Consider the following 15,483-nt stretch of genomic DNA (forward strand, 5'->3'; position numbering starts at 1 on the left):
TGCTTTTTAAATCAGGAAAAGCCTTACAGTAACCCGGTTTCCTTTTCTCCTCTGGTCTCACTATAGAAATTCCAAACCTCTTGATAAAGAGCTTTCCCTGGCAGAGAAAGCAGAGAGGCCTAGGTGTGCCCCGCTGTCAGTTAAGGGCGGTCACGTGTCCCTCGGGTGCCCGCCCACTAGACCCGGCCCAGCCGGCCCTGCCCACAGAGCCTGGAGTGCTGCTGGCGTTTCTAGCGCTCGCAGAAGCCGACGCTACGCCGGAGACACTGGGTGATGGCGGCGCGGGGCAGCTGAGCGCCCAGCCGAGCCGAGCCGGGCCGAGCCGGGAACTTCCCTGCAGGCGGCCGACTCCGGGAGGACTCGGGCTGGGGGCGTGAGGGTACTCGGAAAGCATGGTGGCACACGATGAGGTCGGAGGTCTCCTACCTATTAAAAGGACTATACGAGTCCTCGATGTGAACAACCAGTCCTTCAGAGAGCAGGAGGTGAGACTTGAAAAGCCAAAGGAAGGTTTCTAACTCCACGGAACTTTTACGATGTTTAACAGTTTATTAACAGTATATTGTTAAACTTAACTTTTGATCTCACTGAGTATTAAAATGTATGACTTTGATTTACATGCAGGTTTGAAATGTGTTTAGGAACTATTTATGCATAGCATAGCTTGAGTGTACACAAACTTTTATACAAAAGAAAAACATTTTAAATGTATATGCTGTTCAGTTTGGTTAAATTGGTCACATTTCTGATGCTTAATACAGTTTTTTGTTTGGTTGGGGTTTTTTGGTTTTGGGGGGGTTTTGACCTGTATTTATTTATATTACCTAGTAAGTCTTAAGAACTGCTTTGTGGAGTAAGAGGAAAATAAGAATCCCTTCCTTGCAAGTTAGTGCTAGTGAACAAAATGCCATCTGACCTAGTGTTCATTTTTCTTTCCACGTCTAATAAGTTCATTATGTGTGACTTTTGTTCTTAAGAAAGCAAAATGTGTTAAAGTATTTAAGCCAACGAACCATTATTTAGGTGCTTCTGCCCTTCTTGCTTTAATTACCTAAGTCGTTGTACTTTTTTAAAGTCTTTATGAACATTTATCAAAATAAGTGATTTTTATGCCATTTTATTTAATTTTGATAGTTGACTTAATACTGTGTGGGCATTCTATTTATATAGCACACCACAATATATATACACTCCGTGGTTATACTATATTATTATACTTCTTATCTCTACTGGGGTGATGGCTTTGTGGCTGTATACATATATCAAAATTATCTAATTATACATTTTAAATATGTGCAATGTATTGTATATCTCAGTATAGCTGTGTATCATACATACGCACACCTTTTGGTAGTTAGAATAGCTGCCGTCTTTCAAAGGTTTGCTTTTATTTGGTGTGATTTGGCTTTGTTTTTGTTTTTCTATTTGTTTGGTTTTGGCTTTTGTTTATATGTTTCTGTTTTCTCAAAAGTGGTCATCAGTGTAAATACTAAAACTGAACTAGTCTTTTGAACTTGTCTTTTTGTTTGGTATCAGACACTGGCCATGTTCTGGCATACCTTTACTCCAAAGATTAAAAACACCAGGAATGTGGTCAGGTTTTTAGCAACACAGCCTTAAATAAATAACTAAATTTGACTATTTCTATTACTAAGAGGAAAGGGAAGACATCCTGTGAGATAACTCATCTTTATCTTTTTATAAATAACTTTTTCTTTTCATTCTTAAAGTTCTCGCCAGGTAGAGGAGAAAATTATTTATCTGGTAACCCAAATAAGTAAACCCAGACACATGTTTTTTTTGTGTGTCTTGATTTGGTTGACTCTAGAAGAGACCCTCCTGGAATATATTCTCTTATGTGACATCATTAGGAGAAAAAAACGGTTTTACAAAAAAACTGGGTTCACAACAGAATTTTTCCATGTTGTTGTTTTTATGTGCAAGGTACATTCCAGTAAAAGACTTGAAATTGATATTAACAATTTTCTGTTTATAGATATCCAGAAAATATTTTAAGGCATAAAATCTGACTACAACTGGATTAGTAAAATAAATAGATTGATTAAAAACTCGATCTCAAGTCAGATTCCCTGTAACAATGCATGTGATTGCCTGGCTAAACTAGATAGTGTGGTTAAAAGGTAACCTAAGTAAACAACATAAATGAATATTACAGGTCGTAAAGTGAACTCTAGCCCTGGTGAAAGGTTGCCTACAGTAGAAAGTTCCTTGAGCATGTAAAACTTGTTGGTGTTCTTTATCTATTCCCGGAGGTTTTCAGATTGTCTTTTGAGGAGGGTGTGTAGTTTCAGTATCTGTACTCGTTCTTTAAGCTTCTTGTGTTTACCATAATGCTGTTAACAATGCTCCAAAACAAAAATAAACAACCACAGCAGCAAAACCATTATGAAAGCCTTATTCTGGGTGATGGTAAGATAGGTAGAGTCCTACTCCTTTCTTCCTTCTTTACCTCCAAACCCTGTACCTGCATTGTGTCTGCAAAGGGGCAGAGGTGGGCAGAATCCCAGCTCTCAAAACACCAAACCAAGATAAAGTGGCTCATCTAGACCTCTAAAGAAAAACTGCTTTTGGTTGTAGCTCACATGGACCAAATTCTAACCTATAAAGAGACAATTTTTTGTCCCTACCCTATAGGTGACCTATGAATGCGTAGTTCATAACACTTTTCCACAAAAGTTGTCTGTATGATTTTTTTCAAATAATGTATTTATCCTGAAATTCATGAGCCATATTCAGTATTATGCCTTTACATTTCAGTCATACTTTTTGAGTTATTTTATTCATTAAAATTCTTCATACTTTTGAAATAAATATATATGCTAAAAGTTTGTGTTGCGTCTGCCAAACATTCATCACATATGAACTTTTAGTAAGGCAGGAAAGTTACTCTTGGATCTTAAAAGCCTGTGTGAAAAGTACAAGGTGTCCTCCCACCCCACCCCCTCCCCCATGTACTTCCTGATTCAGCACTACTTTGGTACAGAGAGATTTAAGAGTATCATGCTGTACTGACTGAGCTAGCCAGGCGCTGTTACCAGACGTTTTAGATTAGATACAGTCCTGAGACTAACATCTCCTTTGTGAAGAAGTGAGATTATAGGTGGGTTTCTAAAGGACTGTGGAACATATTTAATAACAAAATACTGCTTAGCATTATATCCTGCCACCCCAGAGAGACAGAATCCACATTTCGGAGTTTTAGTTTCAGAAAGATGCTTTAGATATATTTACATTTAATTATCTAAATCTAAATTCTGTAGTTTTAATTTTAAATATCACAGTTTTAAGTTACCAGGAAATTAATAGTTGTACTGATCCAAAGATAAGAATTTTTTGATTTTATGTATTAAATTAGATATCAAAATTTCTTTTCCTTCCAGCTAAACTAACGTTTCCTTTCAAATTCACTGGGAAGAGCACCTTTCCAAAGACTTTTAAATTGAAATTAAATATTTTATGATTTACTAGGAAGTCAAATTGGTTACGCTCTAAACAAGGAAGAGGAATTAACCTCTTTCCAAACTATGGAACAGAACTTTCTGACAACTGCTTTGTTTTTAGTTGGCATTGGCATATCTTACTTTGTGAGGTAATTATATCCCCATTCAAACAGAAGCGTCTTTGTCCTGTCTTTACTCAAGAGAAAGGAATGCCTTCTGCCGCCTTCTGCCCATGCATGTGTCGCTTCAGTCTCGCACAGATGGGTCTGGTAAAGGCATCCACACATGGCCTTGGCCACACAGTGTGTCATTTTACTACATATCCCGGAGGCTTCTTTTTCGGTTCATTTAACATTGGCACATTAGTGGCCTTATAGTCACAGTTTTACTTTGGAGTTAATTATTTTGGCAGGGGAGGGTTGGTCTACAGCACCACCTCTTAAGGACTCAGGGGCCTGAACTCTGTTGGTTGTCCACAAAGTCTCCTTACCTTAGTGGGTCACATTCCCTCCTCATATGTGTATATACCTTTAGGAGCTTTAATAAGTCCAACTGCTTCTTTGAATATTCAAATCGTTTAAGTTTCTTTCCAGAGGATTTTAACCCTTTCTGCCACTTTACTTTTAAATTATTCTTAGGGAATTATTTTTACTCACTTTCCTCATCTCTTTTTTATGACCAATCAATTCTTTGATTGGTCATATCAAAGAATTCTTAGGAGAAAAAATTTTTTATCTGTTATTTTTAAGTGGTAATTTTTATATATTTTTTTATCGTATATCCTTCTGAAGTCTCATTAAAATTATTTTGTCAAGTATGCCACAATTGTCAAAGGCACCAAATACAAACAAATAATTATGCTCCATAGACATCATAAAGGATAGGCCTGTTTTATGATCTGGCCTTCTTTATCTCAATAGCTGTGTGAGTCACCTAATGGTATGCCTCCATTTTCCTAGCAGTAAAATTAGAGTAATGCAATTTGTAAAATTTTTAGATCTTTGAATGATAAATGATGTTTGCTATATTATTATTTTAAAAACAATACATGTAAAATAATATGTCTTCTGAATTTTTATATTTTTTTCCTTGAAGTTAATTAAATGTATGAAAGAGGATCTAATTATTTATAAATACCAACGTTTACATAGTAAGTGGAAATATTCCTAAGAAAGAATGCTAGTAATAGCTAAAACTTAGTATGCTCCAAGAACTGTTCTGAGCCCTTTAAACATACGTTAATCTTCATAACACCTTTATAAGAGAAATTCTAATATTAACCTCATTTTACAGATGAGAAAACTGGGACCCAGGATGTTTCCTATCAAGTGTCCAAACCAGGATTTGGGCCCAGTCAGTGTGATTCCAGAGGCTGAGTGTGTTCTTAACCACTGTCCTAACGGTGCTAGAATACCTCCACAACAGGGACCTACCTCACTGCCTTTAGAGATGACCCATTCCAATGTCAGATGCGTTCATTTAAAAGCTATTCTCTAACTGAAGTATTCAGGAGTAAAATGATAGAATGTCTGGCATTTGCTTTAAAATATTTCAGTAGAGGCAGAGATGAAACAAATTGTTATACTAAAAACCGTTGAAGCTGAGTGATAAGTACATGAGGTCCATTATGCTATGCTCCCCTTTTGTGTATGTTTGAAATTTTTCTAAATAAGGAAGTGTTTTTTAAAAGTTACTCTCTATATTAAGCTAAAAGGTTCTAAAGGATTTTAGAATCTAATTGTTTGTTTTAATTTTGGTTTTTTTTCTGTTTAATGATAGTATGTTATGTTCTCAGAGTGATGTTCAGATATTTGACTGGCCTTTCTTATACCATTTATTATTTAATAAATTACTGTTATTCATTAGTGTTCTTTGTATTTCAACAATGAAAAACAACATTCATTTTCAGAGTTCCATGTTTCTGCATTTTATACTGTACAAATATCTGGTTTTTGAGAGGGCTTAACTTTGTCCAAACTTGTTTGAAATCATTACACCTAAACACACATTTAGTATAACTTGTTTTTGTTTTCACAGGAGCCAAGCAATAAAAGAGTTCGACCTCTAGCTCGGGTCACATCCTTGGCAAATTTAATCTCTCCTGTAAGAAATGGAGCCGTCAGACGATTTGGTCAAACCATACAGGTAGGGACAAGTAATGTAGTGAGGGGACTTTTTATAGAAGCCTAAAATTTGCATTTTCTTTGAGTCATACAAACAGGTTTGTACTATTATACTTAAACATAACTTTCCTTTTTTGGAATATGCTGGTAAGGCATATTGTTGCCGGAACAATATTTATATAACCTCATTATATTGTATCTTATATCAAAGCAAGATACATTATATTGTATCTTATATCAAAGCAAGATCTTGGATAGTTTTTATTCCCAGAGAGAATTTTGACTGATAAATATTTTAGAATACTGCTCGATAGAAGCTTGGATAAATGATTGTTTTATGCATAGAGAAATTCTCAGAACCTTGCTTTTAATTTGTCTATTTTTTTTAAAGAAAAAAAATAATAATTCCTGTATCCTCCAAACCTTCTTCTCGTTCACCTCTTTCTTTTCTTTTCAGTCATTTACCCTTCGTGGTGACAACAGATCCCCCGCTTCTGCCCAGAAGTTATCCAGCAGATCGACAGTCCCGGCGCCCACCAAAAGGAGAAGCAGTGCCCTGTGGTCGGAGATGTTAGACATCAGCATGAAGCAGTCTTTAACCTCCAGAGAGATCAAACGTCAGGAGGTGTGCCATGCTCAGTAGCAAGACCATGTGTACTGGCTTAAACTAAAAAAAAATAGACCCTGATTCTTAAACATATGTTTTGCCAGAGGAATAGCAAACTAATGCCTATGGCAAGATAAACTTGCATTTTTATACTTGAATGCCGTTCATAACACATGCTGAGCGGCACCTGTGATGGGGGGTGGTCAGTTTAACATCCAGTTTAACACCTCGGATGGGGTAGAATTATGAAACCGACTGCATCCTCTAATTTGAGATTCCATTCTGAATTACAGTTTTTAGACTGAGTCACTTTAAAAAGTGCCGTTCAAAACATCAGTTAAATGGTAAATATCAGTTGTGTATAATTTTTGTTTCTCAAAGGGAGGAGTGATCTATGATGTTTGCTGGATTTTTTTTTAGGCAATATATGAAATGTCCCGAGGTGAACAGGATTTAATTGAGGATCTCAAGCTTGCAAGAAAGGTCAGTAAATAACTTTCTGTCATGCGCCATAGTTTTTAAAAATTACATTTCACAAATTCTAAAGGATGATTTTCTTACCTTTAGAAGTTGAAAAGTAGAGAATATCTACTGGTGAATACTTCTTTTAGATGAGGTTTATTAGATGCATCTCTTCAAATATGAATATCAGTAAGTCTATTTTGGGCTTAACATACTTTAATTTCTTTTATGTATAAAATAGAATCCACACTAGTTTTACATAGTTAGTCATGCTTGCATTCAAGTACAGATCTCTCATCATGTTTTATTTGCTTGATCTCTTTGTGTGACACATTTCTCCCCTCTGACAGGCCTACCATGACCCCATGTTAAAGTTGTCTATTATGTCAGAAGAGGAACTCACACAGATATTTGGTGATTTGGACGCTTATATACCCCTGCATGAAGGTAAGATATGCTACCTAATTTTCATAGGATTCTGAACAGCAGTAACAAGTAATTTTAAATCTAAACTTCTAACTTAGTGCTGAATATTTTTAAAACTTTTATTGAAGTATAGTTGATTTACAATATTATATTAGTTTCAGGTGTACAGCATAGTGATTAAGATTTTTTATAGATTATACTCCATTTAAAGTTACTATAAAATATTGACTATATTCCCTGTGCTGTACAATATATCCTTGTAGCTTATTTATATTATACACAGTAGTTTGTACCTCTTAATCCCCTGCCCCTATCTTGCTCCTCCCCGAATTATGTTTTAAATAAACCTATTATTGGCATTTCTGCTTCTTTACACTTCAGATTTGTTGGCAAGAATAGGAGAAGCAACCAAGCCTGGTGGAACAGTAGAGCAGATTGGTCACATTCTTGTGAACTGGGTATGTAGCAAGTTGTTGCCTTCAGATAGGTTTATACAGATGTGCCAGACTTGTCATTTGTGATCAATATCACATTGATTTAATCCAGTTACTGGATTCTAAAATCATATAAATGCATTAAAACTGAACAAATTTACATAGCTGTGGAAGTTACAGTCTCTGTTTAAAAAATATTTCATGAATGATGCAGTTTCATTTGTTTTAAGAATATGTTCCTCCTTAGACAGAATTCCCACATTATATACCATCAATTATCTGTTTTATTCTCTCAGTTAACATTTGAGTGCCTACCAGATGCCAGCCACTGTTCTAGGAGGGGTGACTAGAGATTCAGTGATAAAAGATGGTCTCTACATTTATAGTCAAGTGAGAGAACAGTCAGTAAATAACCAGTCTCAAGGCTGGTGAAGAATGTGAGAGAGGAGGACTCAGGTGTCCTGGGAATACAGGAGACCGGCATGTAACTGAGGCTGGGGGAAGTAGGAGGCAGGCCAATCTTTGTTTGGATTTAGCCATATTAGGGAAGTTGAAAAAGGGCATTCTCGGATTGGCCCGAAATACTATCCAACCCCCATTATCACCTGCAGGAGAATTTTTACAGCTTGTTAAAACTTTCAAGAATAGCTATAAGTATTCTTTGGTAAATTATGTTGGTTTTTCAAATGTTAAACTGATTCTGAACTACTGTGATAAACCTCAGAGGATCATATAATAAGCTTTTGATTAAAACAAAAAAAAAGAATAGCTATAAGTTTTGTGTTTTGTATGCACAGTCTTACTAATGGACTAAATTGTAACAGGAACTCATTATACTTTGTTTTCTCTTATTACTCTTCAGTTGCCAGGCTTGAATGCCTACAAAGGCTACTGCAGTAACCAGCTGGCAGCCAAAGCTCTTCTTGATCAAAAGAAACAGGATCCAAGAGTCCAAGACTTCCTCCAGCGATGTCTTGAGTCTCCCTTCAGTCGAAAACTAGATCTTTGGAGCTTCCTAGATATTCCTCGAAGCCGCCTCGTTAAATACCCTTTACTGTTGAAAGAAATTCTTAGACACACTCCAAAAGACCACTCTGATGTTCAGCTTCTGGAGGAAGCTGTAAGTAGTCCAATAAATGATTCTTACGTTTTTCAAGTTTACATATTAGCTTGCCTGAGAAAGATATACAGTGATACTCTCACACTGTCTGCATGTTGAATCAGCACAGTGAAGTTTTCTGTAGTCGTTTTAAGTTCTCGTATGTTACTGCACTGTGCACTAATAAAGAGATGTGTAACACAACACATTTTATATTTATATTTTAGTTAGAAGACTGGATTCTAATCTGACCTCTTCCATCAGCTAGCTATGTGACTTTGGGCAAATCACCCATTTGGCTGAGGCTGTAAAATGAAGGGACGGCTGAATTACCCGATTTCTAGAGTCCCGTCAAGCTTTAACATTTTATCATTTTAATGTGACATTTTAGTCCTGTAGGGAAACAGGATAAACTAATATGCTGAAAATGCTACATTGATTTTTTTTGATTATTTTTAGATATTGATAATACAAGGAGTTCTCTCTGATATCAACTTGAAGAAAGGTGAATCGGAATGCCAGTATTACATTGACAAGCTGGAGTATCTGGATGAAAAGCAGAAGGACCCTAGAATTGAAGCAAGCAAAGTATTGCTTTGCCATGGGGAACTGAAAAATAAAAATGGACATGTAAGTGCATTTGGACACTAACATATGAAGTGAGCAGTTACTGCCCTTTTCCCACTGTTTAATTTTTTTCCACATTGATTATGAAGCAGGTTTGTAAAATAAACTCATCACATACTGAAAGAAGGTAACTGGATTTTATGTTATCAGCTTTGGTAAAGGAAACATTTGGTTTGTCATTACCGAATAAGTTAAATGTCTTGGTGGAGAATCAGTAATCATTTATTTTTTAGTTTTGAAGCATAAATCAACTTGTTTGGCTAGGGGTTCCTTTCTAAATTATTAGTTTTATGATGTTTAATAAAAAAGCATATCCTTCAAAAAAATTTTTGAAGAGTTTATAGTAATAGAAGTAGTTTTTAGCACTACTAAACAAATTTTTGCAGCAGATTGAATGAGAGCAAACTTGTTTTTTAAATCTTAATTACAAAGGTACCTGCTAGAACTAAGTATAAGCATGGGATGGTATTTTTATTTCATTATGTGCTTTTCAGAAGCCCAATTTGTAAGCTGAGGTTCTTTTTTGGAAAAGAGTTAATCTTTCATCTCTGATTTCTATCATGAGGCCTCATTGTTCTATAAAAGCTTAAATTTATGTGGGACAAAACAGAACAATTAACATTTTTACCAGCTTACATTTTTAACTTCTCACCCTGTTAGAAGACTGTGGTGTATAGTCCTGGTGTTTCCAGTCACGTTACCACTGACAGTCAGGTCTTTGTGGTGCATAGCGTTTGCTCAGCTGCTGCTGAATCTAATGTTACACACGGATAAAAAAGTTGCATATAGTCTGTGATGACAAAAGCTCTCCAAGGAGAACATGCATAGCTTTAAATCACCATCGTTATGAAGTCATTTGTAAGGAGGATCTTAGTAAATCAATTTGATGAAATTAGTAAGATCAAATCAAGTTGTTTTTACAGTGGATTTCAGTCACTTAAAGTTACAAAGTTCCATATTTAAGAAGCATTTTTTTTTTTCTCATTTCTCCAGAAACTCTACATTTTCCTGTTTCAAGACATCTTGGTTTTGACTCGGCCTGTTACACGAAACGAGCGTCACTCTTACCAGGTTTACCGGCAGCCAATCCCAATCCAGGAGCTGGTCTTGGAAGACCTGCAGGATGGAGATGTGAGGATGGGAGGGTCCTTTCGAGGGGCTTTCAGCAATTCAGATAAAGGTAAAAATACACGCTTTAAAATAGTTTCAATAATCATAAACTCAGTTTTAATCTTTAAGAATTCTGTCCCCACACAAAATCTAAAAATGAAATGGGTTCCATCATCCTATACCTATTAACACTCCTTGAGTTGGCAGGTGCTGTGCTGCTCTGACACCAGCACATGTACCTAATAAGTAACATCTAGGCACTATGTAATGTATCTAACAGATGTGCATGCTGTATAAATACCAGCACCCATATTCACTTTATCTAGAATAAACTTTTTAAGTCTGATTTCCATTTTTTAATTTTTCTTTATCTAGCTAAAAATATCTTTCGAGTTCGCTTCCAAGACCCCTCTCCAGGCCAGTCCCATACTCTACAAGCTAATGATGTGTTCCACAAGCAGCAGTGGTTCAATTGTATCCGAGCTGCCATGGCCCCTTCCCGGCAGGCCACCAGCCCCTCCGAGCTGCAGGGCTTGCCGGAGCCCCACGAGGAGTACGGAGAGAACTGCCCCCCTGCCAGCAATGCCAGGGCCCAGAGACGGGCGTCCACAGCATCCAGCGTGACTCAGGTGGAAGTTGATGGAGACACTTCCGAAGGTGGCACCCCGGTGCACACAGCAGACGATGCTAAGGGCGCGAAAGCGCCCCGAGCCCAGGCTGGCCTCCGAAAAGCCAGGGACAAAGCCCAGGTCGGTGGCAAGCGGAAAGAGACACTGGTGTAAAGGAAGCTCTGTGGTAACCAGGGGAGAGACTTTATAACTGTGTACAGTTGTTCTTTCTTGTAATGTGAGTATGGGAGCGTTGCAGGGTTACTTAATACCAGTCTTCACATTTTCTGTGTTTTTGGTTGGGTTTTGGTGGTTGTTTTTTATTTTTTTAATTTTTTTTAATGGCAGCTAAAGATATATATACAGATTACTGTTAAACTGCAGTCTTTTTTGTTCCTCAGAGCATCTAGAACATGTAAGTCTGGTATTTTTAATCAAATGAAATACTTATGAAATGGGTTTTCTCTTCATTCTGCATTCGTCATGACTTTTTAATACCAATTGTGATATTTATAATATTGGCCAAAGCTTAAAATTTTGCAAATACCAGGATTTTACCAGTGTTTATTTGATAAACTTTGCATGCAGAATTTGAAATTTTAACATCGGCATCTAAGATCTACTTGGAATATATGTTTGTAATATTTCAGAATTTATGTTGAAACATAAGTTCCTTGGAAAAACAAAACTTAATAGGTTTTCCATTTTACCAACTGGAATGCTTTTTATTAGTTTGTTTTTCACTGCACATTCCTCATTTTTCATTGATTTAACCTGCCAATTATTTAATTTTTTCATTGTAAAGTAGTTTTTAGTATTTGCTTTTATTTTTTTACTTTGATGCCTTTTCAAATTGGCATGTCTTTAAAGTGTTTTTCTTCCTTGATTAAAAATGTGTGTGTGTGTGTGTGTGTGTGTGTGTGTGTGTGTGTGTTGTATTTTTAAATCATATTAACTTTACCAAGTGAAATCAAGCCATACTGTTTTTGAGCCAGTTAAAAAAATTGCAGTTTTTAAAGTGTAGTATTTCAGGGTTAGAACATACATGAAATGACTCGGTATATTCTGGACTACTGAAAGAAAACCACCTTAAGGATTTCATGGAAAGTTAATATTGTCTGAAAAGCAAGAGGGAAGGAAGCTGGTAATAAGTATTTTTTAAAAAAGGGAAAAAGAGTGTAGTTTTGTCTTAAAGTAAAAAATGTCTGGTTGTGTCAGACATTTATGAAAGATAGTAAAAGCTAAACTTGAGAGTGTGTAGTAAGTTGTAGAAGGCTTGAGGGAAGTGAACTGTATTTGCCTTGGTTTACAATACTTGCAAATAATGGGTTTGAAAAGAAAATGTGTTGAAAATTTGACCATATGAGATCAGTTTTGGCAGATGTATTCATAAGAGACTGGTGAATCTTTTACTATGAAATGTTTCTGTTCAAATGAGACCGTAGTCTTTAAGGCGGGGATGCTAAAAGCCCTGTGTCATGGCAGATTTGTAATGGTGATCAGCTCAAGTAAATGTTGACTATTATGTGAACTATATTTGGCCAGTGGAAATGAAAATTGAAAAAGACTGTAAATAGTTACATCCAAATGATTTCTCTGTATAAATGAATTATACAATTAAAAAATGAAAGTCACACACATAATCACCCTTAAAGGTTTCTTGGCTGGTGGATGTTTGGGGGACGTTTGCCAGAATGCGTTGGTATAGCAAAGGAGGTGATGGCAAGCCTCACAAAGTTCTTTTAAAAGTCATAAATACTTACACCTTTGAAATTCATTGGAAAGTAAGAGAAAGATTCAATTAGGTCAAGTTTTTTGAATCTTATTAAACCATTTAGAACACATTATAATCAGAAATAGCAGTTAAATTGAAGACAGCTGAACATCTGGCCACTTTCTGGATACAATAGTAAAGCTATTAGCAAAGCATCCTCATTAATTTGATTAATTTCAGATTTTAACTTAGGTATCTCAGGTTTCTAACTCTGGAAATTCAAAGTCAGTAGTGTAGATTATACCAGTGGTTGTGATCTGAAAAATCAGCAAGATTTCTAATCATTTCTAGAGATGCTATAAGATACAGTCTCTTCCAGAATTACCTTGATCAGCCTCAAGTTGTAGAAACAATAGTAGTTCTAATATTGTTAATGAAATGATGTTTTACTGAAAACTCTAGCTTCCTTGGGTTCACTCAAGGGAAAAAATAAGACCCAGAAACTGAATAATTGTGTAGAATGAACACTCTTCATAAATTGCACCTATATTTGAGAACATCTGATGATTTAGCCTAGTAGTTCTCAAGCCTGTTTGGGCATCAGAGTCACAAGGGGTACTTTGAAAAAAATAAAGGTAACTGGGCCTCACCCCCTAGCTCCCCTCCCCCAGTTCCCACACCTGTTTCACTGAGTCAGTATCTGGGGGGGTGGGAGTAGAGGGCTGATAATTGATATTTGTAAACACTCCCCCCCAGTGATTCTGATACAGTGAATTCCTTGGGTCAGCACTTAGTAATCACTGGTCTAGCCAGTAGCCATTATGTAAATGCTATATAATAAGTACTTACATATATCTATTAGCTTCTCAGTTTGCCTTCAAACTCTTCAGAGTCTGAGTTGAAGTAAGTACAGTTTTTCTTTTAACTTCTTTCCATGAGTGTGTTTGTATATTTTGAGCAAGGGGTAGTCTCTCTAAACTGAGGGCTCAACCTAGGATGTGTGCACACAGGTGGGAGGGGAAGCTCGGGTATCTGGATTAACTGTCAGCCAGTGGGACACCAGTGTCACTAAATCACCCTTGAATCTATTAAGACTGACATTTCCTCAGCTGATTCAGGAGGCGACTCGCCACCCTTGTGCTGGCTTAGCTCTACTTTATGTTCAGTGCTTGAGTAAACGTGCAGACCCAGCACAGTACTTGGTTTTCTACAGTATATGTATGGCTAAGGCTAATGTTACTGAATTCATTTTACAGCCATCTGCAAATGCCTGGCTAAGGCTACCATCTGTCAGTCTTGATGACTGAGATACAGACCAAAGTGGGCACCTCTCCAGTTCTCTTCCTTATTAGAACTCCTGCCTGTCCCTAAAGGGGAAACTGGTGGGTAGTATTGTCTGTTAGGGTTAGAAATCCTGGGATCCAAAGTAGGTGATACCTCAGCCTGCAAACTTTGGCTTTTCTTAATCAGCATTAGCGAACACCCTTGAAAGAATCGCATTCCTTTGTCCATTGAAGCTAATACCCGTGAGAGGAATATCCTAGCAAAGAAAATCTCCCTCACTCCTAGAGTCTAGAACTTCCTAGATCAGAGGAGTTTGGGGTTTTGCTTGCATATTTGAGCAACTCCAGAACCAACTGCAAGTCTGAGGAACTTACCAGATATGGTGGTTTCCTCAGGTCTGGTGGTACGTAATCTTATTTAGCATGCGCGCTTTGAGACAATGGGAACATCCACTAGGGTAACAAATAAATGTTTAAATTCATAGCTTCAAAATGATTCTGTAAGAAAAAGCACAACCTTTTAAATCGCCTTTGGAGTATCTCATGAAACCAACTTACTCCGTTGAGAACTGATAAAAAAAAAAAATCAAGCATTTATTCTGCCCTTTCCTCTACAAACCGTATCTCAGGGTAACTGAACAGCTGAGGAAGGGAAGATTTTCTTTATAGCAGTAGCCCAGCTAATCAGTGAAGAAAGCATGATAGAATATCACCATTTTGTAAGCCCTGGTGGATTGATGGATCTAGATTTCAGCCATTAATAAAGACCACCAGACACGGCGTACCTCCTGACAGTGGTGCCCCCCAGCACCTAAGTAGTCTTGCCAAGAAAATCAGCCTGAGTTGCATCTGCAGGAAATTAAGACAAATGACAGTTTCTTCAACAAAATAAAACTGAAAGAGAAAGATGGAGGTATCTATGACTTAAGAGACATGTCAAACCATTGCAATGTATGGACTTACTTGGATCCTAAATCAAATTGTTTTTAAATGAGACAATCCGAAATATCCAGGATATACTGGATATTTAAAGTCCCCTAGATATGGGAGGGGGTTTATATAAATTTATTTATATTTGGCTGTGTTGGGTCTTCATTGCTGCACGCGGGCTTTCTCTAGTTGCGGCAAGCGGGGGCTTCTCTTATTGCGGAGCACAGGCTCTAGGCGCGTGGGCTCTAGAACGCAGGCTTAGTAGTTGTGGCACACAGCCTTAGTTGCTCCGCGGCACGTGGGATCTTCCCGGACGAGGGCTCGAACCCATGTCTCCTGCATGGGCACTGCGCCGATAAAATTGTATGAGGTCTGAGATTTCCTTCAAAATTACAGGGCAGGAGCATGGTTAGGGATAAAAATAAAACCAGATTGGCCAGCAGTTGAGAATTGCTTAAACAGGATGAGAGATCATGAGAATTCATTATATTCTTTGCGTATCTTTTTGAAGATAAGTGAAATTTTTCACTAAAAAAACATAAGTTAAAAAGAAAAACAACTTAATGAAATTCCAGGATCCTAATGTTTCCAACTTCTCA

At 37.0% G+C, this 15,483-nt stretch overlaps 1 protein-coding gene across 2 annotated transcripts in view; it reads left to right on the forward strand.

Annotated features, from left to right (window-relative positions):
- NET1 (neuroepithelial cell transforming 1) overlaps nucleotides 1-12,622 on the forward strand; it is a 53,833-nt gene extending 41,211 nt beyond the window's left edge. The window contains exons 1-10 of one of the 2 annotated variants that reach the window (XM_060097563.1): nucleotides 247-485; nucleotides 5,499-5,606; nucleotides 6,042-6,209; nucleotides 6,612-6,674; nucleotides 7,004-7,100; nucleotides 7,461-7,537; nucleotides 8,376-8,633; nucleotides 9,072-9,242; nucleotides 10,233-10,419; nucleotides 10,725-12,622. In XM_060097563.1, the coding sequence (XP_059953546.1) occupies nucleotides 393-485; nucleotides 5,499-5,606; nucleotides 6,042-6,209; nucleotides 6,612-6,674; nucleotides 7,004-7,100; nucleotides 7,461-7,537; nucleotides 8,376-8,633; nucleotides 9,072-9,242; nucleotides 10,233-10,419; nucleotides 10,725-11,131 (1,629 nt within the window). In that variant the 5' untranslated portion in view covers nucleotides 247-392 and the 3' untranslated portion in view covers nucleotides 11,132-12,622. Of the gene's footprint in view, nucleotides 1-246; nucleotides 486-5,498; nucleotides 5,607-6,041; nucleotides 6,210-6,611; nucleotides 6,675-7,003; nucleotides 7,101-7,460; nucleotides 7,538-8,375; nucleotides 8,634-9,071; nucleotides 9,243-10,232; nucleotides 10,420-10,724 lie in introns of those variants that run through there. The other variant, XM_060097562.1, reaches the window with a different exon arrangement.
- Nucleotides 12,623-15,483: the final 2,861 nt, after the last annotated feature.

Source organism: Mesoplodon densirostris, chromosome 4 (assembly GCF_025265405.1).
Source record: "Mesoplodon densirostris isolate mMesDen1 chromosome 4, mMesDen1 primary haplotype, whole genome shotgun sequence".
Taxonomy (NCBI): domain Eukaryota; kingdom Metazoa; phylum Chordata; class Mammalia; order Artiodactyla; family Ziphiidae; genus Mesoplodon; species Mesoplodon densirostris.